Genomic DNA, 14,662 nt, shown 5'->3' on the forward strand with positions numbered 1-14,662 from the left:
AACTTCTTTGCCTGTCGAGCTGACCAAGTCTCTTGGCTCTCACCAACTGAGTCCAACCAAGTCGGCCATGGGCCGATCTTTGTTTTTTCTTTCTTTTTCTGTCTTTTCTGTCTAGGTCGTTCACAAAAATGGAACGACCAAAAGGCGACCTAGAGCCTTTGTGGCCTTGTAGTCGGTCGAAGACCGCGCAGATCCCTTGAAGAATCTTGCAGGATCTGCTCTAGGTCGCGCTCTTTTCTCGTTCCGTTTCGGTAATGCTTGCTTGCTTGCACCATTGTTTGGGGGGGAGAAGAAATGAGATCGTGGGGGGCGGTGGTTCGTCACTCGCGAAACTCAACCCAAGTTCGCTATTCATATGTGCCAATTCTACGAGGTCGTACTGCATACCTGTTAAAGGACCGTGCCAGGGGAGCTTAGGTAGGACTGTAGGAGTGGGAGGGTTCGAAAAGTCCTGTGATCCATTCAATATGTCAAAGAAATGGTAGAGATCAGCAAAGTGTCGATCTCGGCCTCTCGACCCTGTTCGAGACAACAACGTCCACCCAGCGTGACGTTCCGGCTTTTTGCGGTGACAACCGCACCTTTGCGTTCCAACGTTGAGCCGCGGTCGGGATCATGGTTGAGGCCCAGACTTTCTTTTTTTGTTCGAAAAGAGCCGTGAAATGAGCCACGTGCCTTTTCAGTGAAGCTGACGGATACGCTTTTCGGTCATCTACGAGGGTGACCGCCCATCTCCACGCCCAATGTCACCTGGCAGGGCTGGCTCATTATACATAGACCCGAGATGGGGGCCCTTTCATCAAAGGGAGGGATTGTCGATGTTACCCTTTGACCGGAACCGGTTGGGAGGTGCAGCATCACTCTCTTTTGTTTACGACAGCGGAATATCCAATGTCCTATGGTTTTCTCTGGAGGTTCTGGGGGATGTTGTAATGAGAGCGATGGGCTTGACGGATATGAATCGGCCTCGTGGATGCGCGCTGTGATACGAGGTGGGAGGCGGAGCAATCCGTCAGAAGGACAACCATCCCATGGGCTACGTTATTAGGCTTTTCACGGCAAGAGAGGATTTCTCCAAGTCTTGGTCCGTTTGACGAGTTGGAAATGTAAGGAGGGGGGGGGGGGGGGGGGGCCGGACCCCCCCCCGGCCCGGGAGGTTTGGGCCTTTTGGGGGGGGTGGCCACCCGGGGGGGTTGTTTTGTTGAAAACATGGCGGCAAACCATCGAACATTGGGGGTTTGAATGAACAAAAAGAGGTGTGGGGGGGGGGGGGGCTCGAATCGATCCTCGGCCGAGATGATTGTAGCCTTTTGGTGGTGTGTCGACACGACGGGGTTGCTTTGATGCAAACATGGCTGCGAACCATCGGACACTTGAGGTTTGAAGTAGCCAAAAGACGTGTTGAGGATCGAGTAGAGGAGGAGACGGTCAGCATGTTGATCTGAGCTGATAGCTTGACCGAGTGGCAATTGCCTTACATGCAATTTCCCACCGTGTGTTAGTCCCGATACTATCACTTGACAGCATACTCGCTTGCGTGATCACGATACTTTGTCATGACAACCTACTGCTGTTCACGATCTACGCCGACTGTACCAGTGAGGCTATCAAGCGACAGTTGCGAGGCAGAGGATATGACAGGATGATACGATGATATTCCACAACTTTGTAACTTGGTATTTTTCTCCTCACTATCATTCTTCACACTACGCCTGCTCTCCCCCCTTTCTTCCTTGGTATCCAGAAAAACAGCAAACCTTGGTTATGCAAGAACAAGGCCTTTTCACAGCAACGTCGGACAACAGACCATCCAGAGGTACCTTCGACGTAACCCATCTAGAGGCGTGCCGGAATAGCAAATAACAATAGGTACTAGTATCCAATCCCCAAAGGAGAATAACATGTTTCCACTTCCCCCTTTTCTGTCTCCTCTTGTCTATGATCCCGCTATGCAAAAAAAAAGGTAGAAAACAAAGACGAGGCGACGCGGATTCGTGCTAGTGGTACATAATTGCAACGGACGAGGGTGTGATAAGTAGAAATGCGGTACGCCGTGGAGAATATATAGATGTGCGATAACTCATATTATTGTTGGTTGTTCTTGTTGGAACGAGGATTTCGTTGTGGCAGTCTTCATCGCGGGCTCAAGGGGCTCCGTCCAGGGCCCTGTGTCTTCCGTATCTTTTGCAGCTCTTCCTCGAGTCTTCTCCTCTTAGCTTGCTCCTCCTGGTTACATAGTTAGTATAAATTGTAATCAGATCGGCAAAGGCTGGATAACATACCCTCATGTCCTCTTGGAACTTCTTCCTCTCCTCTCTCATTGTAGTACGGAACTGTTCGCTGAGCATCGATGCGCCAGCACCACGAGCGCCAGTGCCTGGGGTCACCTTGAGACGCGCGTCGTCAAGCTCCTCCTGCAGCTTCGACATCTTGGACCTCGAGTTGTTGACCTCGGCGTCAAGCTGATCCTTCAATGAGCTGATCTCGCCCTCGAGGCTCGACTTGACTGCAAGCGCGTCATCAAGCTTAGTCTCGACCTCAAACTTCTCCCTTTCGGCATTAATCGTCTCGGCCGTGATGTTCTCCAGCTCCTTGAGTGTCGAAGCGAGCTCCTCCTTAAGCCTGTCGACCTCTGCCTTGAGCTGGGTCACCTCGACGGTGCTCTTGACAGCCGCAGCCTGGTTGGCCCTCTCCTTACGAGAGCCGTAGGCACCATCGAGCTCGGCTTGTGCAATCGTCAGCTCCGTCTTGAGCTCGACAATCATCATATTGAAACGTTCAATCTCTTCCTCCTTCTCCTTGACCTCCTTGTCCTTGGCTGCAGCCTCTTGCTGCTTTTCGACTGCGGCTTTCTCAGCTCCAGCCAGCCTCGTCGTCAAGAGCGCCACTTCTTCATTGGCCTTGCTCAGCTTGCTGTTCATGTCCTGAACGTTCGTATTGAGACTGGCAAGCGTCGTCTGGGCCTCCTTGCTGCTTGCCTCCAGAGATGCGATCTTGGCATCACGCTCCCTGATCTCATCTTGGGATTTGGCACTGCTGGACTCATTGGCCATGCGCGTAGTGGTGGCGACCTCTGCCTCCTTTTGCGCCTTGGCGAGCTTCTCCTGAGCCTCAGCAACCTCTTCCTCGGACCGTTCGAGCAGTGACCTAAGCTGGTCCAACTGGTCCTGCTTGAGCGTAAGCTCGAGTGCCTTCTCTTCCTCAGCTCGCATCTGGGCTGATCGAAGCTGGTCGAGTTGGTCTTGCTTGGTCTTCAGCTCCTCATCCTTTTGCGAGTCGGACTTGTTGTTCAACTCTCGCTGCTGCTTGATCTGGCGCTTGAGAACGGACTTCTGCTCCTTGAGACTCGTGGCTTGACTGTAGAGCCACTGGACCTTTGTAGAGAATGCCGACAACGAGTAAGGCTCTGATGTATCGACAGCTTCGTCTCCAGACATGTCATCATCGTTGTCAGATCTGCCCTGCTCCATACGTGTACGGCGGCGGTCTGCTTTCTGCTGCTGGATGCTTGCGAAACCAGTCTGGATGATCTCCCACAGGCCCATCAGTACGACCTCAGCCTGCTCGTCGTCTTGCTTCTTGACAGCCGACTTGCTGGCATTCTTCTTCATCTCCTCTTCCACAACAGTTAGAGCGTTCTGGAGCCACTCGAACTGCGCGTCGATGCCAGAGTCCGGAACTTCGGGGTAGCTTGGGTCAACTCCGACAAGAAGATCCCGCATTTTCTGGTTTACATCCTCGAGACGGCCTTCTGCCTGCGTGAGAGCGATAGATGCCTGAGCAGCAGCAGCCTCCGCGTCCTGCAGAGTACTACTCGACTGTCCTTGAAGCTCTTGTTCCTGGCGTACAGTCGACAGACCTGCCTCCAGGTACTCGAATTGGCTTCCCAGTGTAGCGCCAGGATCGGCTGGCCCTTCCGCTACTAGTGAGGGAGGTTCGCTGAAGCCTCCGTTCTTGGCCGGATTAAAGTTTATAATTACGTCTCGTAAAGTTTGGTTGTATGTCGTTAGCTTCCGTTCCGCATCAGAAACGGACTGTAGGTGTTGTGCGTTCTCCTTTTTGAGAGAATCAATCTCGCCGCTTAAGGTATCAGTTTGCGCCTGAAGCTGGCTATTCTCTTCCCGAAGGCTGTTCAACGCGTCGACTTGCGCGCGTAGTTTTGCGTTCTCTTCCCTCAGCTTATCAGCCTCCTCCCGTAGCTGGGTATCCTGCTCACGACTCGGCGCCTTTGAGGGAATATCGAGCGGAGCAACTCTGGGTTTCCCGCGAGGCGGACTTATGTTGCTCAGATCTTGGAAAAGCCCATCTTCGTCGAAGGAGTCGTCCCCGACCTCTAAACTATTGCGGCCGTTTGAGTAGGTGTACAAGCTCTCCGGGCTTCCAGGTATTCCGTTCATCAACTGGGCGGGGATTTGATTCACGGGCTTTTTCGATGCCTTATGCGTTAGCTGGAGGATGCCGGCGGTGTGCTCCAGGAGACCCCTCTGCGATTCAACCAGGCGCTGTTCGAGGCTCCGTAGTTCGTTCGACAGGTCGTCGACTCGTTTCTCGCTGGCCTGTCGTTCCGCCTCGGCCTCACGCAAAGACTCCCCCGTGCTGTTCCGGTTACTGCCCATCAGACTCCTCCTCTTGCCCGCCTCGGGCTGCGAGTACAGCTTGGCCATGGATACAGCGGCATCTCGATACTTGGTCTGGATAGCGAGGTTCGTGCGTGTTTGTTCCACCCGTAAGCTCAAGGATTGAATCTGTTTCTTGAGCCCGTCCACTTCCTCCTGCGACAATATTCGGTATTGCTTGCTGTCCGTCAACGCCGTCTCCGTCAATAGGTGGACTTGAATCGGGTCCTTGAGATCAACCAGTGCAGAGCTCGGCGGAAGTTTGGCATTCGTCTGCGTGGTGTTAGATGCGTCTGGACTAAGCGAGCTAGACCAGTGACGAGGACTGACCGGATTCACGCGCAGAGGCGCCCCTCCAAAGTTGTTCATAATGTCTCTCCTGAGGCCATCCCCACCTATTGACCTTCCGCCAGGGCCAGCAGCCCGGGGCGGCGAGGGCCTCCCCGGGGAGTACCCGTTCATGATATGGGGTCAGATGTGTAGCAAAGGACGGGTCGCGTCAAATCATTATATTACAGCGGAATCGTAGAGTCGTAGGTAGCTTATGATGTCGTTGCGGTTGTGGAAAGCATGTTCGTCGGACGGATACGAGGAGGCTAAGGTAAAGTGTATGTTCGAATACACGTCGGACGGGGACGTTGGAACAATGGTATGGTACAGCGATGCGTGGATGAACAAAGAGTGGCTGGTGGCTGGCGCGTGGGATTTGTGCCGAAACCCCTTGGAGGGAGGCAAGGGGGTTGTTCACTGTTACAGTATCGAGGTCGCTATCGCCGTGGAGACGGGGGACGTCGTCGGAGACGGACTCAACACCAGCCGCTTCGCAAAAGGTAATCGAGGGGGAAAAGTTGCGAGGTTAAAGAGAGTGTTTCCCCCGACGAGGCATAGACATCCTTTTCTCCCAGAACGAGAGGTGGATCGGCTTGTGCAAGAGCGACTACGAGGTGCAATGTGTGCAGGTGCAGGTGCTGGTGCAGTTGAGTTTGCCGTCCCAAAAATTGAGTTGGGTGACCTGTCGCAGCGGGTGGCAGTCTGGCAGACACATTTGACACTACCGCAGCAAAAGCGCCCCCCGCCCCCTGGCAGATGGTTCATAATTGGCGATGCTTCGCAGCTCCCACTTCGGGGGGGCTCTTGCGCTAAGCTTAACTGGGTTCGTCCCTTACCCGTTTTCCCTGCGTCGCTGCGGCTACCTTCCATTTACGCTATTGGCAGATGGGCCCGTTGGTCGATGGTACGTACTGCACTATTTCGCGCTAGTGAGAGTCAGCGGACCGTATTTTTAGTTTTAGGATCTCTGACTGCTGCATCCGCCTCATCCATCTGCGTGTTCCATGAGAAATACAAAGTTCTTCACATTTGCTTCTTCACCTGTGGAGGCTGTGGAAGCTTCCTGATGTTTGCTTTTTTTCCCTTTTGTACCCAGATTGCGTCGGTAACACCCCTCGTTATTCTGTATTTAGCGGATGGTTGCCGAACCGTCGCATCAGCATAAGACTGGTGCAATCTGGGAGTGAATTACACCGTAATTTCGGGTTTCTTGACGGCCAGGATCTGGAGCCAGGATTGCACCGTACTAAACCGTTTTGAGAAACGCCCGAACCTCTTTCGGGCACCTCATTATTGATCATCCCAAGAATGGCCATCCGTCTTCCCAGGTCCACCATGAATTGTGAATGGTTCATCGGTTTATTAACATTATAGAAGCAAGACCCTCTGGGTTATTCGGTAGATTGAGCCTCACCAGCTCATACTCCTAACCATTTGCAGGACCAGACTGGAGTCTTGCTGCATTTGCCATAGCTTGAGAGATAATGCATAATGTCCTCCCGACGGTTGAAGGCAGATCCTTGGTACTTGGTAGAGAGTCTTTGTGAAATCTCGGAAACGCAGAACAAACTACTCCCGAATAAGTGTTCTCGCAGACCTGGTATCATCCAGTGCTTCAGCAGCGAGCTCACGTCAGTGTAAGTGGTATTTTGTGTCTATTTAGGGCTATTTAACTTAGTCTTGCCGCCTATCTTGGCCGGCCGGTCTCCTCCGTCCTGCGTCTCCATCCACCTGGCCCTGCGCGCCCGAGGTGGTTGCAGATGAACCCTCACCCTCCAACCGCCTTCGAAGACCCTCGAATTCTGTCCTTCTTCTCTGTGTCTTGACTCCGACCATCCACCCGGGAAGGCGCCATTTTGTCAATGGAACTGGTAGCAAGTCGTTCCTCCAGGAGTGTCCCACAATCCAACCGACCGCAGCTCCCAGCAGTGAACCCGGCCACTGGAAGAGTGCCAACTGTAGAGCGAGAGCGTAGCGGTACGTCTTGTCAGAGAAAGTCAATCCGACAAATTGGTCGTTTGTGGGCGGAGCTGCGGAAGCCGCGACGCGATATCGGTAGATATTGGGGATCGCAGCATGATATTGCGCGAGGATAGCGAAGATGATCGGGGTAGGGCCGGCTGGCATATAGTTGAATAGACCCGCGGTCAATGTCCGTGGTATGATGGACAGTAGAACAGGAGGTATCACTGCAGTGAAGAGAGCTGATACAGCTACAAATGACTAAAGCGCTGTCAGCATCACTCCGTCCACTACTCAGGCCTTGCAGCCACTCACAGCGTATTTCCTTGATCCCCATATTTGTTCAACGACCCTCAAGTGGTAGAGAGTCATTGATGCGAAGAGGACCTCGCTCGAGTTGGTGCAGCATAGCTGGTACGCCAGCAGGCGCCAGAACTGATGATAGCGCCATAAATGGGTGTCTACAACAATGTAGAAGTAATGCTTGACGTCAAGCAAGCTGGCAGCAATGGAGCTCGTCACAAGGCCAAGAACGAGGGTGCGCGTCACTGGCGCATTCGTGAAGGACATGTTGTGGTTGGACGTCTATTGCATCGTAGGCCGGGCTGCTTTCTCAGCAACACTCAACTGGTGGAGGGGCAGTGAGGACGATCCCTTGCCCTTGGATTGAGGCACCTGCTCTGGCTCGATTTGAATGCGCCCTTGCTGCGAGGGGTCCTTTGCCAGCTGCCACGGAGCTTGACTCAATCGTGTTCTGATAGTATTGCGCAAATTCGTGGTGTTGTCGGAATCGACGGGCGGTGCCGGAGAGCGAAGGGCGACCAAAGGATGGTTGATGCCAGGTGGTTTCTTTGGCTGTCGCCGAACCCACTTGGAGCTTGATGCACAGCTTGTGCTGTCCCTCCTCAAGTGTGTCCTTGGTTAAAGCCATGCAGTAGGGGGAATGGCCCCAGCCTCAGGCGTTGCAACGACGCCACGAAAGAGGTGGGCCCCCAGAGCGCGAGACCCACAGGTTCAAACCTTTCCATGCAATGACGAGGCTGGAGGGCTGAGTGTGGCTTGCCCACCCGCCAGATCCCCGGATTGCCATTCGCTCAACGAATTGCTGGGCAGCTTCCCATTCAGTGCCACCCTTGCGTCCCTTGCGTAACCCTGTCACGACGTGTTTCTGCGAGGCGCAGAGCTCTGGGCACACGCCGCCGCTGCCGTTACTCCAAGCTTAAGATTCTAGGCGGGTACTTATCCAAGGTGCCAACAGATCTGACGCGAACCTCACATAGTGACACCACTGATTTCTTGTAATTCTTGTGAAAGATATTCGTCCCACATTCTCTCCCCAATTTCTTCCCTAACGAGAATCCCTTCTAACGCATAATTCAGCACATTTACAACTTTCCTTTCTCCCTACCTTACGCTGAGCATCGCGCCAGAGCCCGATCAGACAGCATGTCGGAAATATTCATTAACCACATCACTCGATGGCTATTTAGTTCGCCGCCTGCCGAGTGGGCAATAAACCAACTGCGCGAACTCCTCATCGGGGCCTTGAAGCAAGGACCGGTTCCTCAACATGTCGCATTCGAGATGGATGGCAATAGGCGGTATGCCCGCGGCAGGAAGATGGAGACGATAGAAGGCCACCACCACGGTTTTGAAGCCCTAGCAAGAGTGCGCGTTCCCATGGCTCTATCTTGTGTTGCGCTTGCTGACTTCCATCACAACAGGTTCTCGAGATTTGTTATAAGTGCGGCGTCAAAGTCGTGACCGTCTACGCCTTCAGCATAGAAAACTTCAACCGCCCGCAATACGAGGTGGATGGGCTTATGCAGCTGGCCAAGGTGAAGCTCGAGCAGCTGACGAAACACGGCGATATCCTGGATCGATACGGCGCGGCGGTGCGTGTACTTGGACAGAGAGATCTGATTCGCAAGGATGTTCTGGAGGTGGTCGACCGGGCTGTTGACATGACCAAGTACAACAAGCAGTAAGTGGGCAGAAGCTACCGCTCCAGATATCTCAGGCTGACAGAGTCAGAAATGTGCTCAACATCTGCTTTCCGTATACTTCGCGGGAAGAGATGACAACGGCCATGCGATCCACGGTACAGGAGTATATGATGCCCCCTGGGCCCAAGTTCACGCCGTTCCCGGCTGCTCGTATTTCGCAAAAGATCATGTCGAAGCAACTGGAGCACCGGGAGCCCCTTCCGACCATCCGGGACACATCGCCGGCTCCCTCTTCACGATCAGATGGCGATGATGGTGCGTCGTCGTCGACTACTCTTCCTCCCGACTCGCCTTCACCGCCTAGGCACAGCGGCGCAGCAAGCGGGCACCGCCTGAAGAACCCAGAGACCATTACGGCTGAGACTCTCAACAACCACATGTACACTGCTGGAAACCCTCCGCTGGATATCTTTGTGAGAACTAGTGGCGTAGAGAGACTCAGCGATTTCATGCTTTGGCAGTGTCACCAAGATACGCACATCTTCTTTTTGAAGTGTCTTTGGCCCGACTTCGATTTGCAGCACTTTCTGCCTGTGCTTCTGGAGTGGCAGTGGAGGCAGAAGCAGATTGAGAGAGACGAGCGGCCGAAACAGGCGATGGCCAAGGCACGAAAGCTTGCCTGAACCTGTCCCATTGAACATAACGGCCGAGTGTTTCCATAGGGAGGCGTTTCTTAGTTATTGGTAGTTGTGTTTGGCTGGAAAGAACCAGCTTCGAGGTCTTTTGCTCATGATTGAGAGACCACATGGAGGGAAGGCGGGCCTGATACCACGAGAGAGTGTTTGTAAACCATATTGATATCCATCAACTTTATAATTCGTAGATGACGCCTTCTTATTGTGCAGGAAGGGAAGTTTCCCGTGCAGCTGCAAATTCCGGCAAAGTTCACTTGATGGCGGAATGATAATTGGAATGTTACAAAGGAACGCATCAAGTGATAGTTACTCCAGACTTGGACTTATCAAGTTGTGGCGCCGACATAGCGATACCCCAGGAATGACGCAGTTGATGTGGCTGATAGCGGATTGCCAGTGTTCAATGAGGTGCTGCGCGCAACACTGGCCTCAGTGCCCGGGACGTGACTTGAGGCGCGATGTGCGGGCTCCCATTCTCTTTTTTTTTCCCCCCATTACCGCTGGGTCTCAAAGTAAATGTGGCTGAAATGCGCGGCGCGCCAGGCACAGGGCCAATGGGAAACTGGGAAGGGACCAACCGCGGGCGGTGGACAGGTTCAGGTGAGCTCCGCTCAGGCCTCAGGCCCAAATCACTCGCTAAGTGACGGATGGGGTCACTCAACCAGCCAGTCCTCCTCCGCCCGCGGCAGATAGGTCCCCAAAAGTGCGTCGGATGGATGATGGAAGATCCCGCGGCCTCGCTCTTCATTTTCCTCGCGCACTACCCCCTCTCACCACAAGCATTCTACACCGTCTAGGTTTGCATATCGATCAGAATGCCTTAGGATTGTCAAATTCTTTCTCAAATTTCAAAAATCTCGTTTCCACTGACACGAGAACCTTCTAAAGTTTACTCTTCCCTTCCACCGCACCCGTTTCTCTACGTCCGTCACTGCGCCAGACCCTCGCTCTCTCTCACTACGACATTCGACCTCGCGCGTTCCTTGCGGCGCGCCGATCGACGTCGCGATGAAGTCGGCAAAGACGTCGTCGGGGGATACTCCCTCAAGTCGGAGGTCCCAACCCGTTCGACAGACACGAACCAACCCCCCGCGCGTCTCCTCTGGCCTTCGAGGATCAGCGAACGGCCGAGACTCACTTGCTGGCGGTTCTGCTTCTGACCAGCCCATCGACATTTATCCTGCTATATCCTACTTCTCCGATGCCATTGCGGCCCTCCCGAAAGAGCTCGTCCGACACTTTACACTTCTGAAAGAGGTCGATGCCAAAATATTTGCTCCCGAGGATGCGCTCTTCAAGCTTGTCGACGCTGCCATGAATGCCCCTCTTCCACAGCCCCGACCAGTGAATGATGCTTCCAGCAGTGTCGCACCTGCGTCGGCCCCAATGAGTGCACAGAACAGCTCCAGCGGAGTCCCTTTGGGTGGCCCGGCTCCTCCCCCAGCTCCCTCGACCGACGGTTCCTACGCGACATCCATCTACGACCCGAGCAACTTCCCCCGTAGACAGCTTTTCCGACAGACGGCCTACAAGATTCAGGAGATGCTCGGGTCATTAGAAGAGAAAAACCATGTCATCTCGACCGCGAACGATGCCCTCCAGAAACAGCTGGCCCGGATTGACGATGTCTGGCCGCACGTAGAGAACGAGTTTAGCGACGAGGCGAAGTGGGGGAGCGATACCCATTGGGCATACCCTGAGAATCGAGCTGCCACCAAGGCGGCACATACTGAGCGCTCACGGCGTGAGGGAGCTGCTGCGATCTCGGCAGCCGCTCAACAGCTAGCTGAGGAGGCCGCTGCTCGAAGCGACGCACGCAAGCAGGCTGTCCAAGCTAAGAAGAGTCAGAAAACGCAGGCTCAGCCTCATGAATCCGAACTTGACGACGCTGAAGGTCGCAGCAAACCAGAACCGACGAAGAAGGGCCATGGAGGTGGCAAGGCGCGCAAGGCAGCTGAAGCTGCTGCCAACGTCGGCTTGGGAATTTCAACAAATGGCAACACGAACGGAGCCGCGCCGCAACCCAAGAGGCGCAAAGTCGAGAAAACTCCCAGTGGAAACAACGCAGCGGAGCGGGCCATGAGCACCGTCTTTGGAGCCACAGCTTCGAAGGCCAAGACGACAAGCCCGAGAGAGACCCCAGCGCCAGAAGGTGGCGGTCCGAAGAAGCGAAAGGCACTGCCGACGGGTACCGGTCAAGCAAAGAAGAGGTTTGTATCCTTCTGTTTGCGACAAATTGCCGTCAAAGACTATGTACTGATGTCTCTTATAGCAAGAATGGAGCCGCCGGCATGTCTCCGTCGGTTGCTTCGTCTCCTGTAATGAGCAACTTCCCTGACCCAGTGTTGCCTCGAGGCTCCCCCGCGCCGATGACTGTGACCCCTGTACCCCCAGCTCCCAAACCTCCCACTGCCTCGAGGGCCAAGCAAAGCATCACACAACAAGCAGCTGTGGAAGGCGGTAAACAGTCTCGGCCGCCGTCGGCTGCTTCAGGAACCAAGCCTTACGGAGCGGCCACGACCGCGGCACCCCTGCCTCCACCGACACCCGAAGCGGTGCCTCTTCCTGTCTTGCCGAAGCCTGCAGCCGAAGTAAAAGCTGCGTTCAAGGAGCCCTCCGCGCCGCCGGTGCCAGAACCGACAAAGAAAGAGCCCGATACGGCTGAACCGAGCATCAAGCCAAGTATTCCGGCGGCGAAGCAAAAGAAGGAAACACCGAAGCCTGAGGAGCCGGAGACGCCAGTGGAGACACCGGCACCAACTGGTCAGACGGTCACCGCTGCGACAGTGACAAAGAGTGGACGCGCCAGCAAGCCTTCAACACCAGCCATGGCGACCTTCCAGGAGGCAGCAAGGCCTAAGTCAGCCCGCACTACGGACGGCACGAAGGCCAGCAAACGGAAGAAGAGCAGCGCGGTCATTAACACAAAGACTGCCAAGGCAGCGGGCCAGCCCGAAGAGAGTGACGATGTAGATGAATCGGAGATCCAGGCGGGCAAACGCAGCTACGATTACACGGAGGATGAGCCGACGTATTGCTACTGCCAAGGTGTAAGCTACGGCGAAATGGTTGCCTGTGACGCAGCAAACTGCGAGCGGGAATGGTTCCATCTCAACTGCGTAGGCCTCAAGGTGGCACCTACCGGAAGCTGTAAGTTTTGATATCCGTTTGTGGTTGACCGCTGGTGCTCGTATACTAACGTCGAACCAGCGAAATGGTATTGCGAGGTGTGCCTGCAAAAGTTCTCAAAGTCGGGCAAGAAGCTCAGCCACAAATACAACGTGCTGCCAAATTCCCCCAGTATCTCGGGCAAGCCACGACCCCCTTACGCCTGAGTCGGTTGTTACGAAGTAAATGTAATGGGCAACTCGGGGTGGTATATACCACATTCCATATGGCGTTGGTTTGCATTCTGCCGTTTGGCATGGAAGTCGGGCGCAATGTCCTGGATACCTTTGAAGCATCGGGGGTTCGTTGTGGGAAATGGATTCAAGTGGCTCAAGACACATACAAACTTGCTGCCCCTTTGGGAATGGAGTAAAAAGTACATATTACTGGGATGGCAAGAGGCGCGCGGTGTCTTTCTTTCTTTTTTGGAGTTGATTAACTGGGTTGTTTGGGACACACAGAGTCAGCAATCTGGCCCGTCATGTCGAAAGCGTTCTTGTCTTGTAACCCGTCATCTGCAACTGGCCACGGTCGGCAGTCCCTTTTTCGCTGGGGATTAGACGAGCATCTACGAATAATTGAGAGCTACGGCTCAAAACGGTTCAAACGTTTCCCCATGACTTGAGCACCTTATTTCCCCGCCATTGAGGATTCCTTACGTCTTGAGAAATAACCCCATTACTCGGCTCGTGGGGAAGAGAAAAGGCATATCTCTTCTTCGGACGGTTTCTTGCGTTCTGGCTTTCATGCCGCTCTTCCCCGGTGCTTTGGCCCCACGAGAGTTTCATACCCCGTGGGTTTTCCCGCCGCGGAAGCTAAGCCGGGCGTCGGACCTGAAGCTCCTCCTGCCTGCTCGTCCGGAGGAGAAAAGGGGAAGGGAGCTCGTTAGGAAGGAGAGGTGTGCAAAATGCATGACATCGTGACTTTTTTTCAATCTTGACCGAGCAAATGCGTTGAAGCGAAATCCGGGGGATTGCGGGGGGAAAGCTACCTAGTACCGTGATGCAGGGGACCTCCGGTGGGATAATTCCCTTTTGCTTTCGAGGTGAGAAATGTCAACGCGGTCTAGGCCCTTGGTTTCATCAAGTTTATGGAGAGGAGACACAGATAGAGGCGAGCAGAACGGCCTTTGGCATCTAGGGTTCGGCGCCGCCAATGCCCGAATTTGGCCAGACCTCACTCAGGGTACGGCAGGTAGGATGTGCCCTTCTCGACAAGTTGATGAACGGCCCCCCTTATGTTTGTGACCTCGATAAGTCGGTGAATAAAAAGAATGGGGGAGTACAAATATCGACGACCCCATGGTAGAAACAGAGAGGAAGAAGATTGCCCTGGCTGTGACATGTCGCATATTCATTTGGGGCTAGGATGTGGTTTTCCGGGGTAAACATCCCCACCTCTTGGCTCTTTGGAAAATTTCTTGACCATCAAAGAAACCCAAAAAAAGGGGGTGGGCGCTTCAGAACACGACCGTCCACAGGAGTAGTTGCGTTGGGCGTGAAGCTGAGGGGAGTGCAGGCGGCGAATAAGTGATCTGAGGCTAAGTGGTGAGGCTACCTTAGGCGCGTGCCTTGAGGGTGTGCCGTTGTCCGAGGCAAGGTAGTACAACTTTCCTATCCGAGTCTGGTCTGGTTTAGATACGATATGGGAATAGTTTTTTGAGGGGAAAACCTGGGGTAATTTTGACGGGTCCTGAGTGGCTGGCTGGCTGGCTGGCTGGAGGGTACGAGCGGGCAGGCATCTCTTTTTCGTAGGTTGTGTATGTGTTGTCAACTTGACTGTGGGACAAACCCGAGCTTGCGACTTTGTAGTTTGGGGAAGGTTATGCCGCTTGCCTGCCCAATAATTCGTCGATTGGCAAAACCAACAGAGATGGTAAGACATGCACCAGGTACGCGAAGACCCCCTCTGACTTTGACGGAACCTCGCCTCCAAGGGACTTTCG

At 54.1% G+C, this 14,662-nt stretch overlaps 4 protein-coding genes across 4 annotated transcripts; 2 read left to right on the top strand and 2 right to left on the bottom strand.

The window, feature by feature from the left end:
• Positions 1 to 2,133: 2,133 nt before the first annotated feature.
• CABS01_12337 (involucrin repeat protein) lies at positions 2,134 to 5,078 on the bottom strand (the record flags this gene model as incomplete). The annotated part of the gene is made up of 3 exons (XM_060545691.1): positions 2,134 to 2,226; positions 2,283 to 4,889; positions 4,947 to 5,078. The coding sequence occupies 3 exons, from the start codon at positions 5,076 to 5,078 to the stop codon at positions 2,134 to 2,136; spliced, it is 2,832 nt and encodes a 943-aa protein (XP_060396548.1).
• Positions 5,079 to 6,620: 1,542 nt separating this feature from the next.
• On the bottom strand, positions 6,621 to 7,478 carry CABS01_12338 (UBA domain-containing protein Ucp14; the record flags this gene model as incomplete). Its single annotated transcript, XM_060545692.1, has 2 exons — positions 6,621 to 7,169; positions 7,224 to 7,478. The coding sequence occupies 2 exons, from the start codon at positions 7,476 to 7,478 to the stop codon at positions 6,621 to 6,623; spliced, it is 804 nt and encodes a 267-aa protein (XP_060396549.1).
• An 876-nt stretch (positions 7,479 to 8,354) lies between these two features.
• Positions 8,355 to 9,537, top strand: CABS01_12339 (di-trans,poly-cis-decaprenylcistransferase; the record flags this gene model as incomplete). The annotated part of the gene is made up of 3 exons (XM_060545693.1): positions 8,355 to 8,576; positions 8,633 to 8,892; positions 8,943 to 9,537. The coding sequence occupies 3 exons, from the start codon at positions 8,355 to 8,357 to the stop codon at positions 9,535 to 9,537; spliced, it is 1,077 nt and encodes a 358-aa protein (XP_060396550.1).
• A 1,020-nt stretch (positions 9,538 to 10,557) lies between these two features.
• CABS01_12340 (PHD-finger domain-containing protein) lies at positions 10,558 to 12,884 on the top strand (the record flags this gene model as incomplete). The annotated part of the gene is made up of 3 exons (XM_060545694.1): positions 10,558 to 11,759; positions 11,822 to 12,699; positions 12,760 to 12,884. 3 exons carry the CDS (start codon positions 10,558 to 10,560, stop codon positions 12,882 to 12,884), a joined length of 2,205 nt encoding a protein of 734 aa, XP_060396551.1.
• Positions 12,885 to 14,662: the final 1,778 nt, after the last annotated feature.

The sequence above is a fragment of the Colletotrichum abscissum genome (genome assembly GCF_030869225.1).
Source record: "Colletotrichum abscissum strain IMI 504890 chromosome Unknown Scaffold_37.1, whole genome shotgun sequence".
Lineage (NCBI taxonomy): Eukaryota > Fungi > Ascomycota > Sordariomycetes > Glomerellales > Glomerellaceae > Colletotrichum > Colletotrichum abscissum.